This window comes from Suncus etruscus, chromosome 6, assembly GCF_024139225.1.
Source record: "Suncus etruscus isolate mSunEtr1 chromosome 6, mSunEtr1.pri.cur, whole genome shotgun sequence".
Classification (NCBI taxonomy): Eukaryota; Metazoa; Chordata; class Mammalia; order Eulipotyphla; family Soricidae; genus Suncus; species Suncus etruscus.
This window is the reverse complement of record NC_064853.1, coordinates 53137784-53151021: the sequence shown is the minus strand read 5'-3', so window position 1 is coordinate 53151021 and position 13238 is coordinate 53137784. Positions and strand designations below refer to the sequence as shown.

Below are 13238 nucleotides of genomic sequence, written 5' to 3'. Positions count from 1 at the left end.
TGGTCCCCCGTGCCTGCCAGGAGCTATTTCTGAGCAGACAGCCAGGAGTAACCCCTGAGCAACGCCGGGTGTGGCCAAAAAAAAAAAAAAAACCAAGACTCGAGTCAGAGCGATAGTATGTAGGGCGCTTGTTTTGCATGTAGCTAACCCAGGTTTAATCCCTGGCATCCCATATAGTCTCTGAGCACCACTAGTAGTAATTCCTGGGTGCAGAACCAAAAGTAAGCTGAACATTGCCTGGTACAGGCCAAAAACAAAACCCGTGTGTGTGTGTATGTGTGTGTGTGTGTGTGTATGTGTGTGTGTTTTGGCTAAACCCAGAGGTGCTCAGTGCTTGCTTTTGGCTCTGAGCTCAGGAATCATTCTTGGCAGGCTAAGGGGACCATTTGGGATGTTGGGGGTGAAGTGGGGGGGGCGACTCAGGATCACAGAAAGATGAGAGCCCTACCTGCTGTATGATCATTCCTGCCTCAAGACTTGATTCTTAACTAAATTTTCAGTTTCTCCTCAAAATGTTCTATTAAACTAATCAATGAGCTAAATATTAGTGAGTTCATATGCCTGATAGACTCTCTGTGGTCCCCTAAAGAAAGGTGACCTTCTCATGAACAATAGCTCTTTGCTAGTCTAACTTTCTTGTTCATGCTACCTATAAAAAGTTTCACTTTGTTGCTCTTTGGAATTCCTGTCTATCTGCTAGATAGAATGCTTCTCATTCATGCATTGTTTAATAAGGCCAATGTGATCTTTAAAGTTTACTCTGTTGAATTTGTGCTTTGTTACAGTGCCTGCACCATAAAAGCCCCTGGAGCTTTTATGAGATCAGACGAACAAGGTCAAGTCTTTCCCAGAATGAATGTGAAGAAATTTTCCTTTGTTGGTTTTCAAAGGAAATCTACCAACCTGGGCTATAAGTGGAAGACAGTGGTAAGAGACAAGTGGAATAGTTGTGTATTGCTGTGGATAAGATTCTACAAAAACTCTTCCTAAAATCTTGGCAGAAAATTCATTATATGTAAGTTTTTTGGGGGGGCCATACCCGGAGGCATTCAGGGTTTTGGAAGCCGGGAATTGAACCCAGATCCATCCTGGGTCAGCCACGTGCAAGGCAAAAATCTTAACCTCTATCTTCGGCCCCCTACCCCTGTATATAAGTTTATTTTGCTTTTCTTCTCTTCCTCCTCCATCTCCTCCCCCTCCCAGTCCTCCTCCTTCTCTTACTTCTCTTCCTCCTCCTCTTTCTCCTTCTTTTCTTCTTCTTCCTCCTCCTCCTCCTTCTCTTCCTCCTCCCCCCTTTCTTCTTCTTTTTTTTTGAGCTATACCCATTGGTGCTTAGTGTTTACTTCTGGCTCTGTGCTCAGGATCACTCCTGGCAATGCTCAGACCATATTTGGGGCCAGGGAGCAAACCCAGGTTGAGTGCCCTACCTGCTATACAATCTCTTCTTACCCCTATTTTGTTTAATTGTAAGAGAAAATAAAGTTTATTATGTTTCTTCTGACTAGGTGGTATAGCTCAGATTAATTTACATGTTAGAATTTTGATATGTTTATTAGCTTGGAATAATTTATTAGCTTCAAACACCTTGTGGTATAGTTTTAGCTGAAATTGTCTTTTTATTTTTTTCCCCAATACTGGGGCTCAAACCCAGGTGTCATGCATGTGTTGGTGGATAATTTTGATGAAGAGGGAGTGAGGGAGGTAGCCTAAGAAAACAATGCTTCTACTTTGCTACTTGACCCATTTTGGCCACTTGGGGAAGCACCTGGGTGTGGGTCAGACTGATAAAAATCAGTCATTTGATGTGAATTGCAGGGGAACTAGTTCTCCCTAGCTGGGAAAGGGACTCCCTTGCGGGAAAAGGGAGTCGGTCCTAATCTTGACACAGGTGTTCCAGGAAAGTCACCCTCCTTCACAGAAAAGAATTTCAGGAGGAGATGAAATATGAAGTTATTGTTATTTTTAAAAATATGAGGGAGGGGTGAGAGAGTGGAGAGAGAGAGAGATAGAGAGAGAGAGAGAGAGAGAGAGAGAGAGAGAGAGAGAGAGAGAGAGAGAGAGAGAGAGAGAGAGAGAGAGAGAGAGAGAACTCAGAATTTGCATCTTAAGGTCTACTTGAGGGCTAGGCAATTTCTTCTTAGTTTTATTGCCCCCCAAATTTTTTACTAGGAACATCACCCACAAGCAAGACTTGTAGTTTACCACCGAGTCACATCCCAACCCTGAATTTATTTTTTTAGGGAAAAAAAATCAAACAAAACTTAAAGTGCTTCTTCTGGTTCTTTTTGTTTATTTTTGCTTTGGGGCCATCCCCAACAAGGCTCTGAGCTTACTCCTTGCTCAGTACTCAGGGACCAGATGGGATGCTGGGGATGGAACCCTGATTGGCAGCATACTAAGCACGCCCCTTACCCATGATACTATCTCTCTGGGTACAAATAATATTTATTTTTTTATTTTTATTTTTGTAATGGGTCACACCCGGTGGTGCACAGGAGTTACTCCTGGCTCTGTGCTCAGAAATGGCTCCTGGCAGGCTCAGGGGACTATATGGGATGCTGGGAATCGAACTGGGGTCCATTCTGGGTTGGCAAGGCAAACTCCCTACAACTATGCTATCACTCCGGCCCCCCAGATTATATATATATTGGGGGGGTCAGACCTGGCAGCGCTCAGGGGTTACTCCTGGCTCTATGCTCAGAAGTCGCTCCTGGCAGGCTCAGATTACCACATGGGATGCCGGGATTCGAACCACCGACCTTCTGCACACAAGGCAAACGCCTTACCTCCATGCTATCTCTCCCCCCTCCAATAATATTTTTTTTTTTTTTTTTGGTTTTTGGGCCACACCCTGTGCCGCTCAGGGGTTACTCCTGGCTATGCGCTCAGAAGTTGCTCCTGGCTTCTTGGGGGACCATATGGGACACCGGGGGATCGAACCGCGGTCCGTCCTAGGCTAGCGCAGGCAAGGCAGGCACCTTACCTCCAGCGCCACCGCCCGGCCCTCCAATAATATTTTAAAGCAGTTATTAGAGGTACATTCTTTGCTATAAGGAACATATATTTGTGGGTTTTGGGAGAGGGGGTTGGGGCCATTCCCGGCAGTGGCTGTGGCGCTCAGGATTTACTACTGTCTCTGTGCTCAGAAATCACTCCCAGCAGGCTCATGGGACCATAAGGGATACAGGGGATCAAACCTGGTCAGCTGAGTGCAAGACAAACATCCTACTCACTGTGCTATCATTATCGCCCTGCCCCCCCAGGAACATATGTTTGTAATAAAAATTATGGGAGATCTTGGGGCCAGAGAGATAGCGTGGAGGTAGGGTGTTTGCCTTGCATGCAGAAGGACAGTGGTTTGAATCCTGACATACCATATGTTGCCCCCACCCCCCCACCTGCCAGGGGCGATTTCTGAGTGCAGAACCAGGAGTAACCGCTGAGAGATGCCGGGTGTGACCAAAAAGAAAAAAACTCCCCAAGAAACAAAAAACAAAAAAACACAACACAACAAAACAAAACAGAAAAAGGGAAATCTCAAGTGAAATATCAAAACTATTAAAAAATAACAAATGAAAATTCTAAAACTCTAATGTGTGAACCAACAGGTGCTGGAGAGATAGTACAATGGGGAATGTACTTGCCTTGCATGCAACTGTCCAGGTTCAATTCTCAGTATCCCATATGGTCTCCTGAGCATGGCCAGTAGTGATTCCTTAGTGCAGAGCCATGAGTAAACCTTGATCATCACCAGATGTATCCACCCCAAAAAACCCACAATGAAGAAAGCAAACAAAAAGATGTGAACCAACAAAGGTCCCTAAATAAACTAAAGTCTCATAGAATCATGACAAAGGGATCAGGGACCATTGTCAAGTGAAATACAGAAGCTAAATAGGCAGAGAGATTATCCAACTATTACAATTGTTATTTTAGGACCACAAATATGGTACTCAGGGGTTACTTCTGGGTCTGAACTCAGAAATCACTCCTGGTGATGCTGGGGAGACATATGGGATGCCAGGGATTGAACTTGGATTAGCCACTTGCACAGCAAACACCCATCCCTTAATTTTTATTATAACACTGTGATTTGCCTATTTATTAGTAATACAGTTGTTTTGGGCATTAATTGTTCAAATACCAAATCTCATCACCAGTGTGACTTTCCTGTCCCTGGTGCCCTTAATTTTCCACCCACTACCCTAATCTGCCTCCATGCACACACAAATTTACTTCAAAGGCAATTGAAATTATTAATAAGGGTCAATTTGAAATGATTGTTCTATCTTTCCATACTTTAAAGTCCATATTGTTAGGGTCCAGAGCCGAAGGATGAGACCACACAATTGGAGAAAAGCTGAACACTTTAAGTTTTTTTTTGGTGATGCCCAGGGGTTACTCCTGGCTATGTGCTCAGAAATTGCTTCTGGCTTGGGGGACCATATGGGACGCTGGAGGATTGAACTGTGGTCCATCCTAGGCTAGCACATGCAAGGCAAATGGCCCACCGCTTGTGCCACCATTCACCCATAAAGCTGAATACTTTAAACTGTCTGCTAACAGCCCCCAAACTGACTGATCAGGGTCATCTCTAGAAGGATATGAACCCCACTCATGAAGAGGATTGTTACATAGGAAAGGAATATAGAGAGGCTCTAGCTTTTTGGTGATTTTTAAAGTGATTGGCTATTGTCTAGGAGTACCTTCCTACTGTTCCTTTGTGTCCTTCCTGATAGAATACCTGGTTTGGCCAGGTAGCTTGGGCAGTGTTAATGGAAATGGGTTTGAGGAAACCTAACAAGTGTCTTACACCATGTGGTTCTTAAAAAATGGCGTCTCTCCCTGCTCAGAATCTAAGAGAAGCCTAATAAGTGGCCTTTACAAAATAGCGTCCCTCCTTGTTCAGAACCCAGGATCCCACAGAATCTAAGGATTTATTGGGCTGTGGCTTATGCTAGTTGAGTCTTCCGTATTACTGTTTCAGCTCACTGATTTGGTAGATTACTATGTACCTTTCCCATCAGATTTTCTGTAATACTAATGGGCTTCTCTACAATAAAATATTGAATTATCGGGGCCGGGCGGTGGCGCTAGAGGTAAGGTGCCTGCCTTGCCTGCACTAGCCTAGGATGGACCGTGGTTCAATCCCCCGGCGTCCCATATGGTCCCCCAAGCCAGGAGTGACTTCTGAGTGCATAGCCATGAGTAACCCCTGAGTGTTACCGGGTGTGGCCCAAAAAAACAAAACAAAACAAAAAAATATTGAATTATCATGTGGCTGTGGAGTTCAGGATTTATAGATTTAAAGCAATTTGATGGCTTGGAAGTTTGAGAAGGTTAAGTTGTAAAACTGAGCCATTTCTTTTGGAGGGTGTAGGGTATGGCGCTAGACTACTGTGTTTCATCGAGGAAGGGGAACCTGTCTCCTCCCCTTCTGAGAATGCCACAGAGGTATCAGTCTGGATCGGGTTTCCTGGGAAGTATAAGTGGCCACTATTTTCTTCTGGAAGTTGGTGGAGAAGCTGGGCTGTTTTCTGTTGGGAAGATGGTTGCTGAGGAAGGAGTTGCTGGGTTTTCCAGTGGCAGGATGGGTATGGGGGTGCTTGGCCTAAACCCCTTATGAAAAAAAAAAGCCCCAGAGTTTTTAGCCCTGTAGTTAAATATTCTCAAGAACTTCTTTTTTTTTTAAAGTTTTTGGGAGGTCACTGGTGGCACTTACTCCTGACTCTGTGCTCAGAAATCATTCCTGGCAGGCACGGGGGACTGTATGGGATGCCGGGATTTGAACCACCATTGGTCCTGGGTCGGCTGCTTGCAAGGCAAACGTTCTACTGCTGTGCTATCTCTCTGGCCTTATCCTCAAGAACTTTTAAAAGATATGAGATATGGCAAAGGTTTGTAAACTAAGATGTCCAATCCAGTGTTACAAATGGTGAGAAACGGGGCCAAAGAGATAGCATAGAGGTAAGGCATTTGCCTTACATGCAGAAGGACGGTGGTTCAAATCCCGGCATCCCATATGCTCCCCTGAGCCTGCCAGGAATAAATCTGAGCACAGAGCCAGAAGTAACCTCTGAGTGCCACTGGGGTGACCCCCAAAAAAATTTAAAAAAAAAAGTATATATAGGGGCTGGAGAGATAGCATGGAGGTAAGGCATTTGCCTTTCATGCAGAAGGTCATCGGTTCGAATCTCAGCGTCCCATATGGTCCCCTGTGCCTGCCAGGAGCAATTTCTGAGCATGGAGCCAGGAATAACCCCTGAGCACTGCCAGGTGTGACCCAAAAACCACAAAAAAAAAAGTATATATAAAGCATTTTGCCTTGTCCATTTATTCCCACAACTATTTAAAACTTCTGTCAGTTAAAATAATACAACAAATGCTACTTAAAACAAAACCTCTCCCCAAGTCCTTTGTGAGGTAGTTGGCTCACTGTCATATCAGCCCACCCTTCAGACATGTACAAAAGGAACTATGAGAGTCTTTGGACTGGACTGACCCAAATATATTCCTCGGTAAATGGTCATATCCCACCTCTCTAGACACTGATGGGAATAAGGGAGGTGGAAATCTTGTCCCTGGTTTTGCTTCTCGGGGATACAGTGCTCATAATTTGCAGGCTGCCTTCCTCAAATTCTCACCAAAGTCTTCCCTTTGCAAGAAATGCAAAAGGATAAATAATCCAGTTATGTCACATACTAAACAAAATCAAGCATGAGGCTTGAATTTTATGGTCCTGTCACGTCTAAGCAGTTAAAGGTTGTGCTGAATGGACACAGAGCCAACAAATTACTTGTTATGTGTCATAGTTTTTTCAAACTACCTCCAATACAGAATAATTCTTTACTGTGGGCATCTATATTGCCATTCATTTTAATTAAGGTGATTGGAAAAATAACAGATGATATAAGGTGCTTGTAAGAGAGGAAACTCTAGGGGCTGGAGCAATAGCACAGCGGGTAGGGCATTTGCCTTCTACATGGCAGACCCAGGACAGACCCAGATTCAATTCGGGCATCCCATATGGTTTCCCAAGCCTGCCAGGTGTGACTTCTGAGTGCAGACCCAGGAGTAATCCCTGAGCACAATAGGGTGTGGCTCAAAAACAAAAACAAAAAAAGAGAGGAACTCTATACTCACTTGCCTATATTTACTGTCCTTTTTTTTTTGCGGGGGTGGAGTGGGTTTTGGGTTTTTGGGCCACACCAGGCGATGCTGGCCTGAAAACTGGTTTGGGGTTGGCCATATACGAGGTAAATGTCCTATGGCTGTGCTATCACTTGGTCCCTATTTACTGTTCTTGACTACTGAATACATGATGAGTCCAATTCCAGATGAAAAGACAGCTAAGGGTTTGTTTTCATAGGGTTTAAAAGTACATGATATGGAAAAAGTTCAAGCACATGCAAAATATTAGTATGAACCCTCACATATTAATCTCCCATCTTTTTTTTTTTTTTTTTTTTTTTGGTTTTTGGGCCACACCCGTTTGACGCTCAGGGGTTACTCCTGGCTATGTGCTCAGAAATCGCCCCTGGCTTGGGGGGACCATATGGGACGCCGGGGGATCGAACCGCGGTCCGTTCCTTGGCTAGTGCTTGTAAGGCAGACACCTTAGCTCTAGCGCCACCTTCCCAGCCCCTTAATCTCCCATCTTAAGAATTGCCAATATATTATTATTATTATTATTATTTATTATTTTGGTTTTTGGTCACACCCAGCAGCTCCCAGGGGTTACTCCTGACTCTACACTCAGAAATCGCTCCTGGCAGGCTCTGGGGACCATGTGGGATGCTGGGATTAGAACCACTGTCCTGCATGCAAGGCAATGCCCTACCTCCATGCTATCTCTCCACCCCCCCTTTTTATATACGTTTGTTTGTTTTTTTGGGGTCACACCCTGCTGCACTCAGGGGTTCCTCCTGGATCTACGCTCAGAAATCGCTCCTGGCAGGCTTGGGGGACCATTTGGGATGCCGGGATTCAAACTACTGTCCTTCTGCATGCAAGGCAAACACCTTACATCCATGCTATCTCTTTGGCCCACTTTTTACATATTTTTAAAGCAAACTCAAAGACTAATTTCACTCTGAACAATTTCTACAATTGGAATGAAAAGGCTTTTGTGTGGCCCCTTTTCTCTTTAGATCTGCAAGTTCAGGAAGTAAAATAAAATCTGCCTTGGCCCAGGGATTTCTGGGAGGCCCAGGAGATGATGAGGCACATTCCGAACAGTCTATGCAATTTATTTTGCTCTTGATCCAGATACTCTTCACTGAAATCTCTCCAGCACAAGATTTATACTTTGCCCAAATGCTGAAAATAAACTATCTGGCTTCCTGGATCTAGAGATATCTGGACAAGGTTGCTTCTGAAGTATTCTTGGCATAAAAATGTCACCCAACTTGGAGGAAGTGATCTGAAGATTTTCAGTCATTGAAAGCATTTTGAGGGGCCAGAGTGGTAGCATAGTGGTAGGGTGTTTGCCTTGCGCTTGACCGACTGGGGTTTGATCCTCGGCATCCCATATGGTGCCAGGAGTGACTTCTGAGTGCAGAACCTGATGTAACCCCTGAGCACCTCTGGGTGTGGCCCCCAAACAAAACAAAACAAAACAAAATAAAGGAAGAAAAGAAAGCATTTTGACTAGAGCTGGGTTTGAGGTTGAATGGGCAGAGGTTAATGATTACATAGGTTGCTCACTTCCAGCTTCCCAGCAGGACTCTGGCTTCCTGTTCCTTAATGCCTTAGGCCAAGGATTGCACCCAGGCTTGGTATGTGACAAGAGGCAGAACCCGGTGTGGGGAGCAAAGGGGAGTGATAGGATTATGGGAATTTATCACTTAATGGCTGGTTATCCTCTATTTCATGCCCTACCTGGCTGCACAGCATGCTGGGAGGTCCTCTGAAGGTTTTGGAGAATCCTGTGTAGAAAGTCATCCTTGGGACCAGAGAGATAGCATGGAGGTAAGGATGTTTGCCTTGCTTGCAGAAGATTGGTGGTTTGAATCCCGGCATCCCATATGGTCCCCTGAGCCTGCCAGGAGTGATTTCTGAGCCAGGAGTGACCCTGAGGGCTGCAGGATGTGACCCTCACCCCCCAAAAAAATAAAGTCATCCTTATCTAGCAGATTACTGCAGTAAACTGCAAGTCTGTCTATTGCTCAGCTGCTGCATGGCTGCAAGGGCCCAAGGCTACCAGGGCTGCAGGGCTGCACTCTGCAGAGGTCCAAGGCTGCCAGGACCTGGTGGTGCAAGACTCAGGTGTGGCCCAGTTGCTGGCTGGGGTCTCATGCCCATCAAGGGACACCAACATGTAGTGACCACTGGCTCAGAACAGAGAGAGGAGAGAAGTAGAAACCAAGTATACTTTTTATTCTTCTTAGAGTCTGAGGCCTGCCACTTCTGCCCCAGGGTTTCTGAAAGAGAGGGACAGATAGATGGAAATTCACTGGCCAGAAGTGGCTGGGGGAGGCCCAGGTTCAAAAAAGAAAAGGAAAGAAATATATGAAAAGCAGGCAGCATCTCTCTGATGCTTTATCTCTGCCCCTCCCCGCCAGGCCAACAGGCGCTGCTCTGGTTACTATCATGACAAGAAGGCACGTCCAAGAGGTCGTGTCCAGGGTCAACTGTCATTACTGTAGGGTTATTCAAGGGCACGTCTCAGGACAACTGCCATTCATCAACATTTCCACCTTTTATGTTTTGTGTTTTTATTTTCAATTATTTGGAGAGTTAACCTCAGCGTCAGTGAAGTTCAGTCAGGTAATGTTGATGCTCTGGAGCTAAGAGTTCTAGGATGCTTGTGTCAAGGAACTGGCTGAAAGACCAACTATTTATTTATTTATTTATTTATTTTGTATCATAACATCCTTTGACAAAGTTTTCTCTACCACTTGAATGGTACTTGAGGTTTCACTGGGATTAAGTGGAACAGAGAAAGAAAGCAGTCTCTGGGACCTTCTTCCCCTCTGTCCCATCTTTGGGATTACTCTGTCCACAGTCTCTGTAAATAAGACCAGAGTGGAAAAGCTGACCCAGCCTTGGGCTCTTTGATGTGGGAGTAGGGTCAAGAGAGCAATATAAATGCTGGTGATAGGGACTCTGGAAGAAGGCCTCTCCTTTGAGGATTTATGAGGGAGATAGGACAAAGAGAAACCATCTGTTTGCGTCACAGCTCCTACTCCACAACTAGCCTGTCACCTCATTCTGTAGCTCACCTTATCTCCAACATTACGATGGCTTTTGAGCTGTTTTAGAAACCCACTGTCCACCAATAGGGATGCTCCTCCCATCATGCGTCATCAGGATCAATAAGAGATGCTGGTCAGAGAATTTTAGATAAATTTGACAAGTGACCTGGGTGAGTCCACAGACCCTTCAGGCTGCACTATGCCGTCCAACAAACTTGTGGCGCTGGTGACCGGGGCCAACAGGGGCCTGGGCTTCAACCTGGTGCGGGAGCTGTGCCGGCAGTTCTCCGGGGATGTGATGCTCACAGCGAGGGATACAGGCCGGGGCCAGGCGGCTGTACAGCAGCTGCAGGCCGAGGGCCTGAGTCCCCGCTTCCACCAACTGGACGTCGACGACCTGCAGAGCATCCGAGCACTGCGCGATTTCCTGCTCCAGGAATACGGGGGGATCGATGTGCTAGTGAACAACGCGGGCGTCTATCTGTGTAATAGTAGTCCCAACTTGTCATTTCCTGATGAAGCTGAGATGACTGTGAAAACAAACTTTCACGGCACCAGAAATGTCTGCACGGAGCTGCTGCCCCTCGTGAGACCTGGAGGCAGAGTGGTGAATCTGTCCAGCACAGACGGCCTCCGAGTTTTAAAGGAATGCAGCCCAGAACTGCAGCAGAAGTTTAAAAGCGACACCATCACCGAGGAGGAGCTGGTGGAGCTCATGAACAAGTTTGTGGAAGATGTGAAGAATGAGGTTTATTCCTTAGACGGCTGGCTGACGCCCACCTATGGCATGTCCAAGATCGGCATCGCGGTGCTGTCCAGCATCCTGGCCAGGAAGCTCAACGAGCAGAGGAAAGGGGATGGGATCCTTCTCAACGCCTGCTGCCCCGGCTGGGTGAAAACCGACATGGGTGGGCCCAAAGGCTACAAGAGCCCAGAAGAAGGAATAAAGATTCTATTGCATTTGGCTCTCCTGCCCCCAGATGCGAAGGGCCCTCATGGGCAATTCGTGATAGAGCGTAATACTGAAGATTGGGTGAAGAAATGTTTAGGCCTCAAGAAGACTGATGATTTAAATAATTTACCCTGGAAAATCCACTGGATCTGATCGAAACCACTGGAAAAGGTAGAGCTGCCTGGAATACTCATTCATACACCTATCAGCTGTTTTTGCAAACTGAGCTTGTTTGTAAAATTTATTAATCTATCTTCTTTTGTGTCTTCCACAGGCAGACCATGATTCACATCACCACCGATTTCACTCGCTCCTGCTTATTTCTCTCTTACTTGTCACAGAAGGCAACAAAAACGAAACAGAAATCAAGAACCAGAAATAATGAGTCTGCTATAAGGAATGGGAAAATATTATTATCTAATAGGCAAGTTGTTTGCGGGGGTGGGTATGGAACTTGGGAACATTAATGAAGGAAAGTCAATAATGATATGAGGTGATGTTGGGACATTGTACACTTGAAACTCAAATATGAATGACTAAATTATGGGGCCTTAATAATTTTTGAATTTTAATGTAAATTTTTGTCACCAATAAAGTTTATTTTAAAACCTCAAAAAGTAAATTTATTGTTTGCTGATCTCCGGACCCCATCTCTTACAGCTCCTATGGAGAATGTTTTGCTCTTTTAGACAACAGGATGTAGAAACCATCTTCATTTACCCATCCACTCACTGATTTGCTTACTCAATTCTCAAGTGTTATTGAAAATTTTGGCATGGTTCTCCATTGAGTTCTAGGTTCTGGGAAACTACACAGCTGCTCAGAGGTAGCAGACAGAGCAGAAATCTTTTCAAGAGGACTCTGGGGCCCTTTATGTTGTTTTGTTTTGTCTTGTTTTATTTTTGGGCTATACCCAATGATGGTCAGGGGTTACTACTGGCTTTGCACTCAGGAATAAATTCTGGTGGTCTCAGGAGACTACGGAGATGCTGGGGATTGAATCAGGGTCTGCAGCATACAAGATAAGTACCCTACCAATGTGCTATCACTCTGATCCCATCGGACACTTGTTTTCATTCCAACTGTGCCATTCACCTTTGTGCTCTTAGCAGTCATGTCTGTAGAAAGAATAACATATAAAGTGCTTTTCCTGACTGAGATGCCCCATAACCACCTGAACATTATGCTCTGTAAGTCACACATTATCAGAACCTCTCCCTGACTTCCTGTGTGGGGGTGATTGCAGGAAGGAGAAGGGAAGGTGCTATGTCACTGGCTTTTTCGTTGACGTAGGAGGGAAGCTGAGTCTCTTCTCTGACATTCTAAATACAGAGTGGGAGAGTTGGTTGGGAGGAAGGTGATTTCTTCACCACATCATCCCAAGGAAAAAAAAAGTAAAGGAGAATCAAGTTCTGTGAAGTAGTAGTAAAAATCTCAGTGAAGGGGCTGGAGAGAGCATGGAGGTAAGGCATTTGCCTTGCATTCAGAAGGATGGTGGTTCGAATCCCGGCATCCCATATGGTCCCCGCCTCCCCCCCCCCCCCCGAGCCTGCCAGGAGCAATTTCTGAGCGTAGAGCCAGCCCCTGAATACTGCCGGGTATGACCCCCCCTCCCCAAATATCAGTGTTAGGTCTGGAGAGATAGCATGGAGGTAGGGCATTTGCCTTGCATTCAGAAGGATCGTGGTTCAAAACCTGGCATTTTATATGGTCCCCTGAGCCTGCAAGGAGCAATTTCTGAGCATAGAGCCAAGAGTAACCCCTGAGCACTGCCGGGTGTGACCCAAGAACCAAATAAATAAATAAATAAACAAACAAATAAATAAAAATCTGTGTTGGGCTAGAGCAATAGCACAGGAGGTAGGACTTTGCTTTGCACACTGCTAAACCAGATTGTATCCCCAGCATCCCTTAAGGTCCCTGAGCTTGCCAGGAGTCATTTTTGAGTACAGAGCCAAGAGTAACTCCTGAGTGCCATCAGGTGTCGCCGCCCCAAACAAAACAAAATCAAATCTGTGTCAGCTAAAAGGGCTCTCTACAAAATGGCATTTCTTTCTTTTTCTTTTCTTTTTTTTTTTAATTTTTTAGTA

The 13238-nt window shown here is 45.4% G+C and overlaps 1 protein-coding gene across 1 annotated transcript; it reads left to right on the top strand.

The window, feature by feature from the left end:
- Positions 1 to 10395: 10395 nt before the first annotated feature.
- On the top strand, positions 10396 to 11301 carry LOC126011752 (carbonyl reductase [NADPH] 1-like). The gene has a single exon (XM_049775557.1). The coding sequence runs from the start codon at positions 10396 to 10398 to the stop codon at positions 11299 to 11301; it is 906 nt and encodes a 301-aa protein (XP_049631514.1).
- The last annotated feature ends 1937 nt before the right edge of the window (positions 11302 to 13238 follow it).

Coding starts and splice junctions, on each gene's coding strand:
- LOC126011752 (XM_049775557.1), top strand. CDS start 10,396: ATGCCGTCCAACAAACTTGTGGCGCTGGTGACCGGGGCCAACAGGGGC.